Raw genomic sequence first — 20,010 nt, 5'->3', positions numbered from 1 at the left:
AGAATTCCCTCTTTCAGTTTAGCCTCACTCATTCTGGATCTTTATTCCAAGTACAACAATCCATCATAAAGTTTATCCATAGCTTTGACGAAATTTGTAATTACTCCAGATTACGGATAAAATTTTGCTTCTGAGACATGAAAGTTATCATACCACAATATAGAAGAAATTAAATGCATGATTTACATACTTTATTGGCATTGTGAAAACACTGAAACACAAAATACACAGTGCTTTTCGATCCGTCTTTTCACGTCCGAGCAAGTCCAAACATGAATGAACCTGTCTTGTGCTTGTGTTATGGTGAGTCTTGTGCTATGGTGCTTTAGCATGGTATTGCACATAAATTTTTTTAAATACAGCTTGAGAAAAATCACTACATATTAGGTAAAGTTTCTATGACAGGCAAAAAAAATCGCTCAAATCATACTCTGAAAAGTAGTTTTCAAAGAAAAGCTCTGTCTGATGGAAAAATTCTGACTGTGTATCGAAATTGAAGATAAAAAATTGCACTGGGCTCAATCTTCAGATTTCTTGTGAAAAAAAATGTGTCGATCAGTGTAATTTGATAACTGCAATACCCCTGGAAACTTTAAGAATACTTTCTGGAACTTATCGATTAAAATTTCATTTAAAATCGTCCAATTGTTGGCAATTATACAATAATATATCTTTCTTTTGCTTTGGTTTTTAAGTGAATTTATACTATATACTATACTATAGTCATACTATAAATACTATAGTCAATATCATGGCGGATAAAAGACCGATCGTATGTCAAACAAGAAGCTGTGCGCAAGGAGATTGAAACTTCGGTTGAAGAGTAAATAGTGAAAGTTTAAAGAAACTGGAGTGAAAAAGGATTGGTCGTAGCTGTGTTGAACTCGGGTGGATTGCTGCTCCAGTGTGTTGCTACACTGGAGCAGCACTGGATTGCTCCGTATTATTCTTACAGTCTTTTATCATGGCTCATAAAAGACTGTAAAAATCTTATAGATTAGTGTGTTGTCTTCTGCTGGCTATATTAGGACGTTTCGGCTCCTAAAACAACAATTTGTTTTTATGCGTGTTGTTTTTGTGTCGTCATTAAAGCGATATTTTTGCATAATTCTACCAACACACTGAAAGATTATCAGTAAGTTTATTTACATTTAGTTTATAGGAACATACTGTACTATGTGCAATGGAATGATTTTTGTTCGTTTTAAGTTTCTACTTCATTTACTTCCATCAGAAAACATTTTTATAAATATCTTTTGCTAATTTTTAGTTTTTAAAGATAATTATTAAAAATTTGACTAATAAAACAGGGTATCCGTAATAGCTTGAAAGAAATTTGAGTGAACAAAGCAAACCCTGCTTGTATAATCAAAATTATAGTTATTAAATCCATTTTATTATTAGGGTATGTCTGAAGGACGATTGGGGGACGTTACCTGACGCTCGCGTAGGGGGCAATATTGTAGACTTTCTTTCGTCGTCCAATTTTTAACTAATAATATTAATTAATTATTATATTATTTTTTAATATTATTATATTATTAATAAAAATTATTATTAACAATAATCATTTCTAACTAATAATAATAATTCTCGGAAATGTATTAATCGAGGTGTTACTGACTCTCATAAATTATGTACACCAGGTTGCGTGTGCTAAACGTGGCGGAACTACGCCAAGCATGACGATGTTTGCCAAGTCTGGTACAAAGTTGTGCAGTTAATCATCATATCAAATTACCAATTCATATTATACCTTCACTGAGTTAATTAATATTTAGTAGAAGCTGTATGAGCTAGTATCATACTAGCATATCATACTAGTATCAAGTATCATAGTATCATACTAGTATCAAGTATCAGGCGGGCAGCTTCACTTACCTTGGTAGTATTATTAGTAAAGATGGTGGGAGCAGTGAAAATGCTAAAATAGAATAGCCAAGGCTCAGGGTGTTTTTTCACAGCTAAAAAAATGTTTGGAAGAATAGGAAGATAAGTCTGCAAACCAAGATTAGAATCTTAGAAGCTACAGTGATGACAGTGGTCAAATATGGCTCTGAAGCATGGACACTCCGAAAAGCGGATGAAGATTTGCTAGATGTTTTCCAGAGAAATTGCTTAAGGATTGTTCTGGGTACCCGGCTAACTGACCGTATTTCAAACAATAGACTATACGAAAAATGTGGTTCAATACCGCTCTCTAGGGCTATAATGAAAGAAAGGTTCAGGTGGCTTGGGCACGTTGTGCGGATGAAGGATGACAGATTGACGAAGATTGTTCTTTTCGGCGAACCATCTAGGGCTAAACGGAAAGCAGGTCGTCCCCGTCTGGGGTGGGAGGACGTCATAAAGAAAGATTTAAAGGAAATGGGAACTTCGTGGGCGGGTGTAAAAAGGGAGGCTTTGAATCGATTGGGGTGGAGGAGGAGCGTGCGTAGCTGTGTTGGTCTCAGGTGGCTTAGTGCTGCGGTGAGTTGTTAGTAGTAGTAGTATCAAGTATTAGTATCATATTAGTATCAAGTATCATAGTATCATACTAGTATCAAGTATTATAGTATCATACTAGTATCATAGTATCATACTAGTATCAAGTATCATACTAGTATCAAGTATCATAGTATCATACTAGTATCAAGTATCATAGTATCATACTAGTATCAAGTATCATAGTATCATACTAGCATCAAGTATTATAGTATCATACTAGTATCATAGTATCATACTAGTATCAAGTATCATAGTATCATACTAGTATCAAGTATCATAGTATCATACTAGCATCAAGTATTATAGTATCATACTAGTATCAAGTATCATAGTATCATACTAGTATCAAGTATGAGCTAGTATCATAGTCTAAAAAGAGAATCATTTATAAAACTTTTATTGTTTCACATTCCCCAGATTATTGATTAAACACTGGGAATACTAAACATTGCTAAGCCTACGATCGTTATACTCGTATTATAGCTATTAATGGATTATTCCATCAAAATAGGTATCACTGTGCGGCGCACATGGCGTTCGGAGATGTACACGAAGTGGTTGGAAGTTGGTACCCCTCGGTATTAACCAAAAGGGAAGTGCGAAAAAAAAACTGGCAAAAAAATCAAATTCGTCAATCAGTTAGACTGTTCAGTTAGGCTGAACAGTTAGGCTGTTCAGTTAGTCAATCAGTTAGGCTGATAAGAAACAAAACAGAATTTTCTATGAATGCTTTTATTGGCAGTTATGTTTGATAACGTTACTGACGACGCAGTCAAGTTTATGAGGTAAAAGATAGTCATCTTGTTTAGCTTTATTTTTAGTTTTTAAATACTACACGTCGAATTCCCCAACAATTAGATTGCTTAGAGGGAACATAACACAATTTTAGCTAAAAAAAAAAATATTTAAATCTCTTAGAAACAAAAATAATATCAAAACTATTAACTAAGAAACTCCGATGGGGATTTCAATGGTGTACTCTTGTTTCGATTTATTTTTCGATATTTTGACTTACATTATTACCTTCAGTATGCCTCAAAATTGGCGTAGGAAGGTGGGATATAAGAAAACGAAGGAATTACTCCCGAAGTTCAACCCCACCCTGACGTAACATTTTCTACGATTGTAAAGGTCCGAGACGAGAATGGTTACAGAAACCATAACATGAATTGGAAAATTGGAGGAAATCTTTCACGAATAGGTAGGGGTGAATCCTTCATTATGCCAAAACTGCGAGATGGCCACTGTGGAAACAAGAAGGCATTTGATGGAAGAATGTCCTGCTAGGATTAGACACCGGCTTGAGAAATTTCATAATGTTATTTTAAACTGGAGGACATAGTAAGGGAAGGAGAAGTCCGATAGCTGGCAAGATATATGGTAAGGGTGGGGAGGCCGAACCCATCATTTGTTCCAACCAGCCATAAATGGAGCATAGTTTTTGGGGTTTGGAGGCAATGGGCCTTGAAGGCCTGAGCCTCTAAAGTAAAAAAAAATCTTTGGATTGGGACAATCATTTAGGTCCTGGAAGAACAATTTTTAGCATGATTCATTGCAAAAAAATGGAAATCTTTGAACATCAGAACTAAATAGTGACTAACTTTTTAGTTTATAATCCCCATGGTCTGTCCTAGAAATATTCACAAATTTAAACTTTTTCTTTTTTGACACAGTAATGGGAATAAAAGGACGACGCGTTCATTTGATCGAGGAGATCAGCGAAACGATCATTTCTTTCCAAAGAGGTAATTTGTGAAATTGTGTGTTGCATCCCATTCATTTAACATGCTGTGAATAACATTATTTATACTACTTTTCGCCTACTTCTGTAGGCTATTTGTTTCATCCTATTATTTGTTCTTAACCAATTTTTATTGAACGACTTTCTTATAAGTGCTTTGCATATTATCTTACGCTATGTTAACATGCCCTACTTTATCTTACTATCAAACGACTAATGCGTTTAAAATATACTGTGTAATAGTTTATTTTTCATTATTTCTTTCTTTTTCTTTGTTGTCTGTGCCACTTATTTTTCTTGCTTATGCTTGAGATGTTATTTTACGTTGCTTATAATGTTGCTTCATGTGCTTTAAAAATTGTACTTTGGTTCTTGGATACATATAAACCTAACATTACCATTAAATAGGGCTGTATTAAATAAGACATTACGTTGGGCAGGGGGGATAAGAGCCAAAAGCTTTCTGATAGGGGGAGGAGAGTCGACTTTTTAACTTATAAAAAGCTGTCAGCTCTGTCGGACGTTACTTTTTCATTCGTCTTTACTCCTCTCTTCGACATGGAATTTGTTCTGTAAGATGGAGGGGATCGGAAAGCAAAAAAATATATATTTGTTTTTATTTTTCTAATTTTTAGAAGAACGTCAAATGGTTTCATTCCTGTGTCCAAGTTTAAAAATTGCCTTACTTTTTCGAATTCTGACCAATGGTCCGCGTAGCGCAGGTACGGACCTCCTGATTCTCTGCCTTTGACCATAAGTGCTATGTGTGGTTGGGGACAAATAATCCAAGTTTTATTGCTCCCAAACCCTTTGACCGATTTGTGAACCTTGAAATGTAATTTGTCTGCTTTTTTACCCTCGATCCAAAGAAGTGACATTTTAAATAGTCGCCCTTGAAGTTAATAGGTCATTGCAAATTTTAATTTAATTCTTAAATCGAAAGCATTAAGTAATAGCCGTCTGAGTTACAGAATTTTAGTATTTCAGAAGAACGATTTTTCTGATAAGAAAAACTGGCCCAACCCTGAGACTGTAGCTAGGGGACGCGAAGCTATATTCTCGAGGGTCGGAGGCTTGAGCGAGTGGCGGGAGGTGATTTAATGGGATTTTCCTGCTTTTGGTTAAAAAATCGGAATAACAATAGAGGACTTCGCATAATATTGCCGTTTATGAATCGTTCTTTGTCAGCTTTGACTTGACTTCTTTGTGATTTTCTAAATCTCAAGTTATTTTTTTAAGTTGTATAGTGAAGTTTCAAATTCGAATTGACCTTTCCACAAATTAATTAAAAAAAAAACTTTTCGAAAAATCAGTTTTTCAAAGAAAAGTAAAGGCCATTTTTTAAACTTAAGCTCAGCAGGTACAAATACCTTGAGGTATTTTTTTCAAGCTAGATTTGCATATTCAATTTAAGTTTCACTCGTTTTAAGATTTATTTATTAATTTACATTAATATCTATTGTATGTTTTTTCGCATTGATTGTTTATCTAATTTCTGTTCGTTTTAAGTTTCATTTATACTTCTATAGGAAAATATTTTTTTTCGTTTTAAGCTTGATTTTCATATTCTATCTACGCATTAGTTGCTTTAAGATCTGTTTATTCATTTATATCATTACTTGTTGTATGTTTTTTGCTATGATTGTTTATTTAATTTCTGTTCGTTTTGGGTTTCATATATTCTTTAATAGTAATTTCTGGTCGTTTCGAGTTTGAATTTTAACAGGTATTTGAACCTGCTGAGCTTAAGTCTAAAATGGCCTTTACTTTTCTTTGAAAAACTTATTTTTCGGAAAGTTTTTTTTTTAATTAATTTTTGTTCGTTTTTAAATTTTTTTTAAAAAAAATCTAATGTTCATCAAAGTATCACAACTGGTAGCAAAGTAACAATATCCAAGTGAAAAAATGGGTTTGTTTCAACCTCGAGTTTTTATTATCTGATGTTTGAACTATTTTAAACAAAATGGCTATCTCAAAATTCTTATCGGATGGGTTTGGGGAAGAAGGGCGTGGGGGGGCAATTTACCTCCGGTCTCTTTTGAATCTTTAAAAGTGAACTAGAACTTTCTATTTTCAGTCAAATGAGCCCTCTCTGAAGTTTATATGATATTCCCTTCTATAAGAACCATATATATCCCCAGAGTATAACTTACAACGCCTGTCCCTGGGCCATGGGGTTTGTTTCGACCCCGTAGTTTTAATATCTGATGTTTGAACTATTTTTTCACAAATGGTCACCTCAAATTTTTATCGGATGGGTTTATCCATCCGATAAACCCAAAGGCGTGGAGGGCGGTAGGGGCTAGTTGCCCTCCGATCTTTTTTCACTCTGAGGAAATGAACTACAAATTTTAATTTTCATTCAAATGAACCCTCTCGGAAGTCAATGCGAGCATCTCTTTCATAAGAACCACATACAGCCCCCGGACATAGCTTACAATGCCTGCCCCCCGGGCCCTGGGGGGTTGTGTCGAAACCGGAATTTTTGTTTTCTGACCTTTGAACTATTTTGAAAAAATGTTTCTCTCAAAGTTCTTATCGGGTGAGTTTGAGAAAAATGGGGCGTGGAGAGGGGGGCTAGTTGCCCTTCGATTTCTTTTGACTCTTAAAAAGTGAACTAGAACTTTCAATTTCCAATCATTGAGCCCTCTCCAAAGTTTATACGAGCATACCTTCGATAAGAACCATATATGCCCCAAGAGCAATACTTACAACGCCTGCCCCGGGCCCTGGAGGGTTGCGTCGACACATGAGCTTTTTGTATCTGACCTTTGAGCTATTCTTAACGAAACGGACATACGTAAAGGAGTTTTTGTTATATGATCTTTGAAATATTTTTAACAAAATGGCTACCTCAAATTTTTATCAGATGTATTTGGGTAAAAAGGGCTTGGGGGGAGGCTAGCTGCCCTCCAATCACTTTTGACTCTTAAAAAGTAAATTACAACTTTCAATTTCCAATCAACTGAGCCCTCTATGAAGTTTATACGAGTATTCCTTCCATAACAACCATATATATCCCCAGGGCATAACTTACAAAGCCTACCCCTGGGCCCTGGGGGGCTGTGTCGATACCGGAGTTTTTTGTTATCTGATCTTTGAACTATTTTTAACAAAATGTCAATCTCAAAATTTTTATCTGATGAAATTAGGACGTGGCGGGGGGGGGGGGCTAGTTGCCCTCCGATCTCTTTTGACTCTTAAAAAGTGAACAAGAACTTACAATTTCCAATCAAATGAGACCATTTCGAAGTTTATACAAGCATTCCTTCCATAAGAACTATGTATGCACCTAAAGCATTACTCATAACGCCAGCCTCCGGGCCCTGGGGGGTTGCGTCGACAGAGGAACTTTTCTTATCTGACCTTTGAACTATTTTTAATGAAATGGCTATTATAAAAATTTTATCGGATGGGCTTGGGGAAACAAGGTTGTGTGTGGGGGGGGGCTAGTTGCCCTCAGATATCTTTTGACTCTTAAAAATCGTTAACTAGAACTTTCAATTTCCAATCGCATCAGCCCTCTCTGAAGTTTATACGAGCATCCCTTTCATAAGAACCATATAAGCCCCTAGGACAAAACTTACAACGCTTATCCCCTGGGCCCTGGGGGGGGTTGTTATCTAATTTTTGAACAATTTCCAAAAAAAACTGGCTATCTCAAAATTTGTAGCGGATGAGTTCGGGGAAAAAAGGGCGTGGGACGGGGCTAGTTGCTCTTAACTCTCTTGACTCTTAAGAAATGAACTAGAGCTTTTAATTTCCAATCAAATGAGACCTCTTTGAAGTTAATACGAGAATCCCTTCCATAAGAACTATATATGCCCCTAGAGCATTAGGGGGGGGGGGCTAGCTGCCCTTGGAGCTATTTTAACTATTAAAAGTGAGCTCGAACTTTTAATTTCCAATCAAATGAGCCCTCTCTGAAGTTTATACGAGCATCCCTTCTATAAGAACCATATAGGCCCCAGGGCATAACTTACAATGCCAGGCCATAGGGGGCTGTGACGACACCTGAGTTTTTGTTATCTAACTTTTGAGCAATATTTAAATTAATGGCTATCTCAAAATTTTTATTGGATGCATTTGGAGAAAAAGATGTGGGGGGGGGGGGCTAGGTTCCCTGCAGTCTCTTTTGACTCTTAAAAAATGAAATAGAACTTTCAATTTACAATCAAATGAGCCCTTTATGAAGTTAATACGAGCATCCCTTCCATAAGACCCAAATATGCCCCCAGGGCATTACTTACAACGCCTGCCCCGGGCCCTGGGGGGTTGTGTCGACACCGGACTTTTTGTTATATGATCTTTGAACTGTTTTTAACAAAATAGCTATCTCAAAATTTTGATTGGATGCATTTGGAAAAAAAAGGTTTGGGGCGGGAGGGGGGGGGGGGAAGCTGGTTGCCCTCCGATAACTTTTGACGCTTAAAAAGTGAAGTGGAACTTTCAATTTCCAATCAAATGAGCCCTCTCTGAAGTTTATACGAGCATTCCTTCCATAAGAACCATATATTCCCCCAGGGCAAACTTATAACCCTTTCCCTGGAGACTGTGGGGGGAATGTCCTGCTAAAACATATCATTTCCAGAACTTTAAACTACGTTCAACAAAATGGCTTTATCAAAATTTTGATTGGATTTGTTTGGGGAAATCGTGGGCGTGGAAGGGGTGTTAGTTGCCTTTCAATAACTTTTAACTATTAAAAAGGGAACTAGCCATTTAAATTTCCAATCAAAGGAGTCCTTTCTGAAGTTTCTACGACAATGCTTTCTATAAAAACCTTATGTGCCTCCAGGACATAACTTACAACCCTTGCCATGAGGTCTGTGGGGGGTTGTTATCCTCAAAGACCTACTTTCCTGAATTTTCAACTACGTTGAACAAAATGGCTATCTCAAAAGTTTGATTGGATGTGTCTGGGTAAAAGGTGGGCGTGAGAGGGGGGTTAGTTGCCCTTTAATCACTTTTGACTATGCAAAAGGGCACTAGCCCTTTGAATTTCCAATCGAATGAGCCGTTTTTGAAGTTTCTACGTCAACGCTTTCTATAAAAAGCTTATATACCCCCAGGGCATAACTTACAGCCCTTGCCCTTGAGGGCTATGGGGGAGTGTCCTCCTCAAAAACATAATTTCTATTTGAAAATCAACTACGCTGAACAAAATGGCTATCTCAAAATTTGGATTGGATGGGTTTGGGGAACTGGTGGGCGTGGAAGGGGTGTTGGTTGCCTTTCGATCACTTTTGACCCTTGAAAAGGGTACTAGAACTCTTGATTTCCAATCGAATTAGCCCACTTTGAAGTTTTTACGACGACTCTTTTCGTATGAACCGCCTCTGGGAAAGAAAATAAAAAAAATATAAACATTGGAGCCGTATAGCCTTTACTATAGGCAACGCTATAGCGTTGCCTCTGATTCTTGGATGCCTTTACAATTACGTTAATTTTTAAGAAGAAGTATAATTTGTTGTGCTCTAAATTTTATAAATCAAATTTTGTTTTCTCTAATTGAAAATATGACTGTTACTTTTCAAAAATGACCCAGATTCCTTCAGTAACATTCAATTTAATGGAAGTATAGTGTCACTTGAAATTTTACAAGTATTTCCTAGCTTAATTTCAATATAAAATATGCTTTTTCTTTTATTCGATGGCCAAATCGAAAATTTATGAAACGGTCGAATTTAGCTATTTTTTAGAGGTAAGATCAAATTTAGTCGACCCAATCGTTGTATTTTAAAAATGTGTGTACAAATATAAAGAATATTGTGCTCACGATTTTGCAATTTTTTCTGCAATTTCTTGGCTCTATAACATATTATTTACTATGTTCTGTACCAAAGCCAGTGAAAATGAAATCTTATTGTTTGAATTAGTTGAGTTGAAACTTATACAACTATATACACCTTAACAAATTAGAAAAAATTGGGAAATCAATTTGAAGGGAAAAGACCTCCATATGGGTCTAATCGGCCATATGGAAAGCAGCTATGCATTTTGGTAGTTGAGGGTGCCCAATTCAAAAAGAAGAAATGTGGACATAAAACAGTAAAAGACAAAAATAACTGAAAATAAATGACACCAAACATTTAGCAAAATGTAGTACTCCTTTGAAAGTGTACTTATCTTTGGGAATAGGCTAATTGTTAATGCCTGAGTTTTTACGGACGAAAAGCATTGTCAAATTTAACTAATTAGTTTGGCTTATTTATTTTCACGGTTTAACGCGGCAACATTGACAAAAAAATTGTTCTGCGTTGAAAATTTTTCAGTTTTGAAACAATCAGTGAAAAATCTAAGAAAATTATGGTTTTTGGGTATGAATGAACTTAAGGTGGATGTAGGGGGGCAAAATATGTTTTTATTTTAGTGTCCTTAGTACTTCAATTTCTCTCTTAGAGAAATTGAATGTCATTAATTCAGCTTCCCAGAAGAATAAACTTCGAAATATTTTGCATAACGCTACTTAAATAGATAAGCCATATTGTATTTAGAGATGATCTAAAATTATGGTCAAAAATGGGTATTTTAAATATGAGTGATAGACAGATTAATCAAAAATTTTTGTTTCTTGAAGCATGCTTTTTGTCCTTTCAAAATCAAATTCTTTCTCTATTTTGCGATCGAGTAAGTGCTGTATCATTTTCGACAAGAAAGCTTAGACTTCCGCGCAAAGGCTACCCATTCTGAGAGGTTATTCTAAAAATATATATATTGTTTAGGATCAGTAATGTGGAAGCATATCAATAACATGAAAAATATGGGAAATATAGAAAACTCCTGTAAACATTAGATTTTAAAGCAAGTGGACTTTAAGCCCAAACAACACCCACTCCCCCCCCCCATCCCGTTTACTTTTTCTCTTAAACAGCTGCAGAGGCTGCTACTCTCCCAAGTTTTCGAGACCTCCACTTTAGAGATTTTATAATTGTAGGAAGTAATTTAGGTACTAATTTAGTAATTTAGGAAGTACGTTTCGATCTTTGGAAGTATTGAGTGTGCCTTGGTTATGCCTTTTTGCGTCAATAAATTTCCTTTTCAAAAACAAGCTATGGAAAAGATTTTTGTAAACAAAAAAAAACTAAGTTTCGTTTTTTATGTACACGGCTACTGACTTAGGACTGTAGCTGCTATATATTCATGGCTGTACTCAATTACAGAATTGTTCCTATGGAATAGAAGTGCTTCTAAACATGTACTTTTGATGTCTGAAACATCCTAGAAAAATCTCCTTATCCTCCTTTTCTTCCCGGTCTGGAATGGTCATAATTCGGTATTTCTGTATATACAGAATCAGTGCTAGTATACTGATTTACATAAGTGTATTGAAAGTACTTAGTGTTTAAACAGAGAAATTTATTTTAAGTTGTTCTTTCCCCTACAAATTGTTTACTTGATATAATCTAAAAGAAAGAAATAGGGATTCTAATCTACTTTAATTTATTTGTCTTGTCCTGTATTTCTAGTTCCTGCTGGAGCCAAGGAAAGATTGGTACAAATTACCGGTCCAGGGGAAGAGAATATTGAGTGAGTTTTTTCTTCTTGCTCTTTGTTATCATTAATATTGCTATTTCCTTTCTTTGATACTGTTTCTAAATCTGGTTATTTGATTCTCTATTCATGTTGACTAAATTAATGTGTATAATATAAATATATATATATATATATATATATATATATATATATATATATATATATATATATATATATATATATATATATATATATATATATATATATATATATATATATATATATATACTTTTGTCTTTCATATGCTTTTAAAATAGGACATAAAATTATAATAGATAACTTTGAAATTTTGAGCAGAAAAGACTTGATATGATTAGCTCCTAAAATAAATAAATTACTAATTCTTTAGTGGCAAAAAATGTTTGTCTTTCTTTAGAGACTTTCCTAAAATAGTTCCAGTGATAAATTTACTTCTTAGGTGGTAGGGGATTCTGAGGAATAGGGATGTGGGAAGTTTTGAAGTGGAAGGGTGGTAATACCTCTAGCTCAAAGACTACTTCTGTTACTACTAACTCATTGCAGCACCAAGACGCCTTAAACCAACACAACTACGCGCACTCCTCCTCCATCCCAATTTATTTAAATCATCCCTCTTTACACCCTCCCACAATCTCCATTAAACCTTTTCAAGGAGCTCAAGCTCCTTGTCCACCCTAATTTGTTCAAAGCTTTACTCTCTACTCCCTCCCGTTACGTGCAAATTTCATTTCTGTCCTTTCTCATGGCCTTTTGTTTACCCTATTGGGTATCACTTTTTTTTACCTATCATCCGTAAAAGATGATCTATTCACCCCCATCTTTCTCTCATCATAGAGCTAGCAAATGGGATGGAGCCACATTTCTCGTGCACCTTTTTGTTTGAATGCAAGTTTGAAAACTGACGTTGCTAAATGGCAAAGAGCTTCGACGCTAGATTTGTGCTCTCCTGTGAAACTTTGAAGATGTGAGATGTTCTTTTTGGGGAGATTTGCTTGTTGCTCATGAATCCTCTACATTGTGAATTAAGAAATTACTTTGTTCGTGAAACTATCTTTATATATATGAAAAATCTCCAGTGAAAGAGAAACTCAGGCTCTTTACAAAAAAGACCCTCAAATAAAAGCACCCCTTTGCCCCAGCAACCACTGGGAAACTAAAATACACTTTGGAACCAAGAACTTTGGTTCAATACACTTTGGAACAAGAACCAAGAACAAAGATTAATATTTTCAACGACCCACTATAACATTTGAAATATTCTTATCATTAATAATCGGGGGGGGGGGGCAGATGAATCATCAACAGGGTTCATTGTTATCTAAACTTGGTATATGAATAGGCTACAGCTTTTAGCCCGTTCCGATAGGTGTCCAAAAATAAGGAAAATGGTCTGTCTTATTTAGTTTAAAATTTTTACACTAGCAGGTATGCATTACCTCTTAATGGACTAATCAACTTTAGTTTATTCTAAAAATAAGTAAAGCACAAGTAGCCACTCATGGGCCCGCACAATCCTGGCACTCGGTAGGGGGGGGGGACTTTTGAATGGAGAGGGGAATAAAAATATTAAAGTATGCATCTATAAGTCGTAACCTTTTCTTATATGGATATTTCTTTCGACTAAATCAGTGTGAGATTGGTAGGAAGCAGGATCTTCGTTCCTGAATCTTTCACAAGGACGTCACGTCCTTTGACCAGTTAGTTGTCTTTTTTGTTAAACAAAATCTATCTGTAGAAAACTATAAATGGTGTCTCTATGAAGTCTGAGTGTAAAAGTATCTTTGAAAAGGTCTGTTACCCCATGGGCAAGCCCAAATCTCATTGGGGCTACCATGCCCTTCTGCCTCCTGTTGATGTGCCACTACACCCCCCCCCCTTCTACATAGGGCGTTTAGTCATTTTAACTGATGCACCCGAGTGTTCGAAAAACAAATGCACCCGAGTATTGCCATATAACCTGGAGATATAATGGACGCATCTCATAGCACCTCCCCACAGGGCCGTATCCAGGGAGGGGGATGGGATTTGAACCCCCCCCCCCCTCCCGCAATTCTTGGCTGATTCGTAAAAGCGTAACAAAAATGCACATAAAAAAATTTGTACTGCGTTTTTTAAAGTTTTTATTGTAACCCCTCCCCCAAACAAAATCCTGGATGCTCCCTTGTCTCCCCATCAATTACACATGTCGAGTTTTCTGCATTAGAAGATAAGAGCTGTCGTCTAAAAGATTCTGCAGCAGATACTTATGCAGAAGGGTTTGAGTTCTTTGGACTGTTCTCAAAAGTGTAACTATTGTTCCCGTTTCTTCCATATAATTTGCTTATTTCTCGAAAAAACCTCCCCTCCCCCTTAAAATACACATTCTTTGTTCTTTCTATTCCTTATAGTAAGCTTTTTAGAACCATCCTATCATGGATTCAAGTGAAGCCAATAGACGTGCATTTATCTTATATTAGCATGTTACTGTAACTCTGTTTTAATATAATTGTCCTTTTTTCTTTTACTTAGTCTATTTCATCAAGACAAGACAGCTGTCGAACTCAAAACTACTTTCAGGTAAAGTTTCGCATAGTTAAGACTTTCGTCTAACTATGTTTCCAGAAAAGCCATTATATGCGCTTTTTCACCTTGAAGCGATCGGAGCTCGATCAAAGAAAGGGCTATTTGGGCTGTGACTTCTAGATACTTATGCTGTTTAGCTGAAATGTCTACTTACAGTTTATTTCTATTTAGTATTACAGTCAGTTCTAAAGGCTTCCAACTAACTTAAAGAAAATCCTAGTAACTAAAGAATAGCAATGGAGCAATGTTGCCATATTTTGAAGCTTGAAATCGTAAAAGGCAAAATGGGGCTTGTAAATTATCCTGCAAGATGTTTTCGACTGGCAAGATTTGTATTACCAGCAGCAGTCATCTGGTATGACTGGTAAGGACTGTATTACCTGTATGACTGTATTACCAGCAGCAGTCTTCTGGTGGGTAATGATTGTATTACCTGTATGACTGTATTACCAGCAGTAGTCTTCTGGTGGGTAATGATTGTATTACCTGTATGACTGTATTACCAGCAGCAGTCTTCTGGTGGGTAATGATTGTATTACCTGTATGACTGTATTACCAGCAGCAGTCTTCTGGTGGGTAATGATTGTATTACCTGTATGACTATTACCAGTAGCAGTCATCTGGTAATATACAGAAATGGCCTCTGGTGAAAAATCGTGATATTTGTCATCCAGTAATGTATTTATTCTATAATATATATGTGGAAAATATATTTTTACTAAATACCAAGTCAAATTTGTTTATTCTAATCTCACTTCTCAGATAATCCTAATCTCATTTAAATGTACTTAGTCCGCGTTATTTCTGAACAAAAGGTGGACTATATAGAAGACATTATTTTTGTCCCATTTGAAAAAAAAAATCTGAAGGTTTTGACGCATGCTTTAGGCACTTTTGAAGTTTAAAGAGCTTATATCCATGTTTTGGTGCCACTATCCATCCTTGGGCTACGCTATTGCTGATGTGCAGCATCAAATTTTAAAGAATCAGTCGTCAGGTTTTGAATCTTGTTCTTCTTCTGAAAAATCAGCTCCTGAATTTGGACTCTTTTCAGCTTCGGGCCGTTTTCTACTGATGCTTCCACCACCAGTACAGGCTTGTATTGGTGTTGTGGCCAATACAGGCTTGTATTTGCATCGGCAACGTAAACCAAAAGGTTATTTTTTATATTTTTTAATCACACAATTGGGATCTAATATAGTAACATATTTATCTTGGCCAGCTAAACCAGCAAAATGTCAAAACGATCATCTAGTAAAATACTTTGTTAATTACTTTGGAAAATGAGTATGGTGTTTAGCAAAATAATCTAGCAATCTGAAATATTCTAGTTTTATAACCAGCTGTTTTGTCTCAGTTTTTGGGATAAGAATTCGGCTATTTTTTTTAGCCTGTGATTGGTCTTGGTAAGAAAGAGTTGTCATTTTTTTCCCTTCCTCCCCTCAGATTTTTTTCCCATTAATCGATTTAAAGTTCATTTTAGTTCTTGGGCTTTTTTTTTTTTTTTTTTTTTTTTTTTTTTTTTTTTTTTTTTTTTAGTGCACTAATTTGTGTTAAATTTGTAATGACCATTTTTATGCTAGATTGTTATTTCTTTAACTTTTGCCTTGCTGTATTGGTTTCTTCTTTGTTTTGCTTTCTTTGTTTTCTCTTACTGGACATATGAAGCGGACTTAACTTTAAAATAACTTATTTGAAAAAAGTTTAATTGATGCGGTAGTCCTCTGTCTATTTTTGTGTTTTTGGGTTGTTTTTTTCTTTAGGTGTATTTTTTTTCTTCTTGCGTTGGGTCTCTTAAAGTTCGGAATCCTTTCAAATGTTTTATTTTCATCTACCTGTTTCATTTTTGTTCCTCTCTTTTTTTCCTGGTCATAGAGCTTTCCGGAGGAGACTCTGTTGAAGTGGTTTTTGTTGTGAATCTGTTGATTGATTCGGCTCTATTAGAGCTTGTGATAGCCTTTTGAAAATTGATATTATCTTATCTTAGTTTTAGAAGGTACATAAGTATTTAAGAATATTTTTGCACAGCGAAATCTTGCTTTGTTATTCTTACTACTTTCCCCTTGTCTGAAATAGCTATAGTTAATTAATTTAGATTTACCTGTAACAAATACGTAAACAAAAAGTCATGATGAGCTCAGACGTTGGTTGAAATATTTTTCATGTCGAATAACGCGTTTAAAAAAATTACCTCTTTTTTAGAAATAGAGTAGTGCATCTTATTTAGATGTACTTAAGAAAAGTATTATAAATAGTAAGGATGTACTGCAGGGATATTAAATCTTGTTTAATTTTTTTTCAATTTTGTCAAATTTAAATTTAAATTTATTTAATTTGTGCCAGAAACGCAAAAGAATTGATTGCTGATGTTATTCGTCGAAACGCTTCGCCTGTACGAACTGAAGGTATTGGGCACCAAATGCGAGCAGACTCTTCGTCGAGCGTCAGCAGCTCTGGACTTGATGACAGTCTGGTATCTGGCCATAAAAGTAAGATACAGTTTTCTCTTCTGTTTTTTTTATCTATTGTTGTAGAATTTGGTTGTTCTTTGCATGTTTCGAGATCTTTCACAAACGATATCAGGACTTGGCCATTTTCCTTGTTGCCGAATCTGAAGGATCTAAAAATTAAATTTGAATTGACAGTTTTCTATGGTGTATATTACTTTGTTTTTGACAAACATCATAGGCAGCGCAAATGCGCTGCTAAAGTAAAGAGTGAAGTGGGCTGTGTATTTTTTCATGGCACTTCGTGTGGAAAGATTTGTTGTAGAATCATCGGAGGGGGCATTTGATTGGAGCTTAAACTTCTAGTCCCCTTTTCAAGAGTCAAAAATGACGTGAGGGCAAGCACGACTATGCCTCTGACAATGACAATGACGTTGCTGCTGTGACACCACTACTGCTTACAAACGCGTTTTTGTCATGAATTTTCATGAATGACCCTCTTAGCTGATACATTAAAGTACACAAAGATGTATTAAACTGTTATATATGTTTTTAATTGATTAAATTGCTTATCATTACAACTGTTGACTATATCCAAAAAAAAACATATATCATATAAGACTATATAAATGACTATAAACTTGAGAGCAAATCAATTTCAATCTTACTATACTTCGAGAACACTATACCATACATGATACATTACTATACTGACTATACCATGCATAATAGATATAGAATAACTACAAATTGAAGAAGTGAAAAAAAAGTAGGAAGAATAAAAATAATTAAATACCTAATTTATAGGCAGTGTAATTTCAGAAGGTATTTAGAACCTTTGCTCTGAGCATAGTACAAAGAGTTTTATTTTTATTTTTTATTTTTTTTTTATTTTTTTATGTGTATTTCTTTACTTGGAACTTACTCTACTTGTTTTTTTAAGTGTTCATTTGTTATGCAAGGACTTTAGTCAAACAGTTCGCGGTAACAAACTGTAAGTAAGGAGCGAGCCGGCTCAATAGTAGCCGAATCTCTAAAGACGGAATTTTGATATTAACAGATGCCTCAAACGAATAAACTTATTATGCTGATTCCAAATATATAAGATTCATCAAGTTTAGTGTTACCCATCAAAAGTTACGAGCCTGAGATTATTTGTCTAATTTTTGAAGTAAGTTACGAGTCTGAGATTTTTTTATTTTTTTTTTTGAACTAATTTTTAAAGTAAGGGGGGAAACACTCCCTAAAATTAAAGGAATCTTAAATGATTCCTAAAAAAGTTTTTATTGTTTTAAAAAGTAGAGTTGTGACAAAGAGTCAAGAGCGAGGCGTTGAGGAGGGGATAGCCCCTTTCATATACGGAATAATTTCTGTTTGTTTTAATTTATAATGTCGCTCCTTACTTTCAGCCAAAAAGAACTTGTTTTTTTTAATTTAATAAACACACGATTTCATTTATCTCTACAAAAAGCTTTATAAATTTAATTATATCTAATTCTTTTTTTTTTTTTTTTTTCTTCTTTTTTTATGGAAGCTGGGGTTGTAAAAATGAATTGTTGGTAGGAAAGATTGTTGCGACCGGGAGTGGGGTAAGTGCAGGATTTTTCCCCCTTTCTTTATTTTCTTTTGGTATCTTTTTTATTTCCCCCCTTCTTAATGCTATAATATATGTAAGAGGGTGATATACACCGAACAAGCGAAAGCTTGAGGTTTTTTTTCAATATCCCCTATGTTTAATCTAAATCTAATCTGCCTAGTTATACTTGTAATTTTTTCTTATGAAATTGATAATATAATTAACTTTATGGTTGATTAAAAATCAGTTGTTATTAAACAAATAATTATATATAATTAATCGATTATAATATAATTGTAGGTAAACGCGCTTCTTATGATCAATCTGGCATAGAGTATAGATACACTGTTACATTTGGAGAAAAGTCAGTAAAAATCGTGGGGAAAGATTTCGAAATGGTTCAGGTATTTATGGTTATTTTCTTCTTTTTTTCAGTTTTACATCTACATTTTTTATCAATAGTTGAATGTCTCTTGCGAAGCTAAGAGGATGCTCTTTATGCTATTTGATCAGTTTTTAAATTTTATGTTCATAAGTTATTTTAATTTTAAGTTTTTTATTTTAATTTTAGTTTTTAAATTTTAAGTTCATATGTTTATTAATCCAAATTCACCAACAAATAAATAAATTAAACAACACTTTCGCGCTGGAGAAAACCTATGAAGGTTTGCGATTGCGCGAAAGTCCACGTAACTATTTACCTATTAACTCAACTATTTACTTAAACCTCAACTATTTAACTAAAACTGTTATAAATACACCAAAAATAGATAAACTATAACCTATATATATGAAAAAAAATATATAGATAAATAAATAAATAACTAAATTAAAAATAATAATAGATAAAGAAAATATAAAAGAAAAATAATAATAACAAATCCAATCTCAATCACTCATGATACTCAACTCCCTCTCCCCTCTCCACCCTTACCTCTCCAGCTCCTCTTCCTCCCCTACTCAACCTAGCAGCCATAATATAATTTGACAAATTCCCCCTAAAAAATAATACTTTTAAATTCTTTTTAAATTGAGGTATATGTTCCGCTGCTCTAATGCTCAATGGTAGCTCATTCCATACTGATGGACCCAGGTGTATCACTGAAAATGAAGACCTGGTACCACGAAGCAAATCAATTAAAAAGAATTTATCAATGCTAAACATTCTGATAGATCGTTGGGTCAACATCAGGGTTGCCACCCCTTGTGATATATCACTATTTCTAGTGATTTCTTATATTGCCTAAACAAAAATCACTAAATCGGCACATAAATCACTAGATTACTGGAAAAATCACTAAAATCTAGTAATTTTTCACCATGCGGCAACCCTGGTCAACATTTGCATTTTTTTTCTTTTTTTCTGCCACAGTTTTTGAGTTCACTCAGAGTAATCTTTCTTTTCCGGGGGAGGTGGAAATCAGAAGTTGTTTCTATTTATTTTTTGGTTTGCCTTTTCTTTTTTGCCTTTCAACTTTTCCCCTCTTTGTTTTTATTTCATTGGACCTTTTGGGTTACTTTGGTATCTATTAAAGTACTAAGGGCATCAAAATAATAAATTTTTGGCCCCCTCGATTTATCTTTAGGTGTTTCTAAATTATAAATTTTTCAGGGGGAATACAACATCTTCATCAGTCTTGCCACGTTGAAGCGTGAAAATAAATAAGCAGATTACTTAGTGG

General features: G+C 34.7%; 1 protein-coding gene across 3 annotated transcripts in view; it reads left to right on the top strand.

The window, feature by feature from the left end:
* mxt (Eukaryotic translation initiation factor mextil) overlaps window positions 1-20,010 on the top strand; it is a 75,019-nt gene that overhangs the window by 26,126 nt on the left and 28,883 nt on the right. For 2 of the 3 annotated variants that reach the window (XR_016142502.1, XM_089097634.1), the window contains exons 6-9: window positions 4,161-4,232; window positions 11,698-11,758; window positions 16,649-16,794; window positions 18,629-18,732. Coding sequence is in view for 2 of the 3 variants with exons in the window: in XM_089097634.1 (XP_088953760.1) it covers window positions 4,161-4,232; window positions 11,698-11,758; window positions 16,649-16,794; window positions 18,629-18,732 (383 nt within the window). In the remaining variant the exon portion in view is untranslated. The remainder of the gene's footprint in view (window positions 1-4,160; window positions 4,233-11,697; window positions 11,759-16,648; window positions 16,795-18,628; window positions 18,733-20,010) is intronic. The other variant, XM_089097635.1, reaches the window with a different exon arrangement.

Source organism: Artemia sp. Qi Xiang Cuo, chromosome 12 (assembly GCF_049724085.1).
Source record: "Artemia sp. Qi Xiang Cuo chromosome 12, ASM4972408v1, whole genome shotgun sequence".
NCBI classification, from domain to species: domain Eukaryota; kingdom Metazoa; phylum Arthropoda; class Branchiopoda; order Anostraca; family Artemiidae; genus Artemia; species Artemia sp. Qi Xiang Cuo.
Note: the sequence above shows the minus strand (reverse complement) of the source record. Positions and strands in the feature narration are given on the sequence as shown.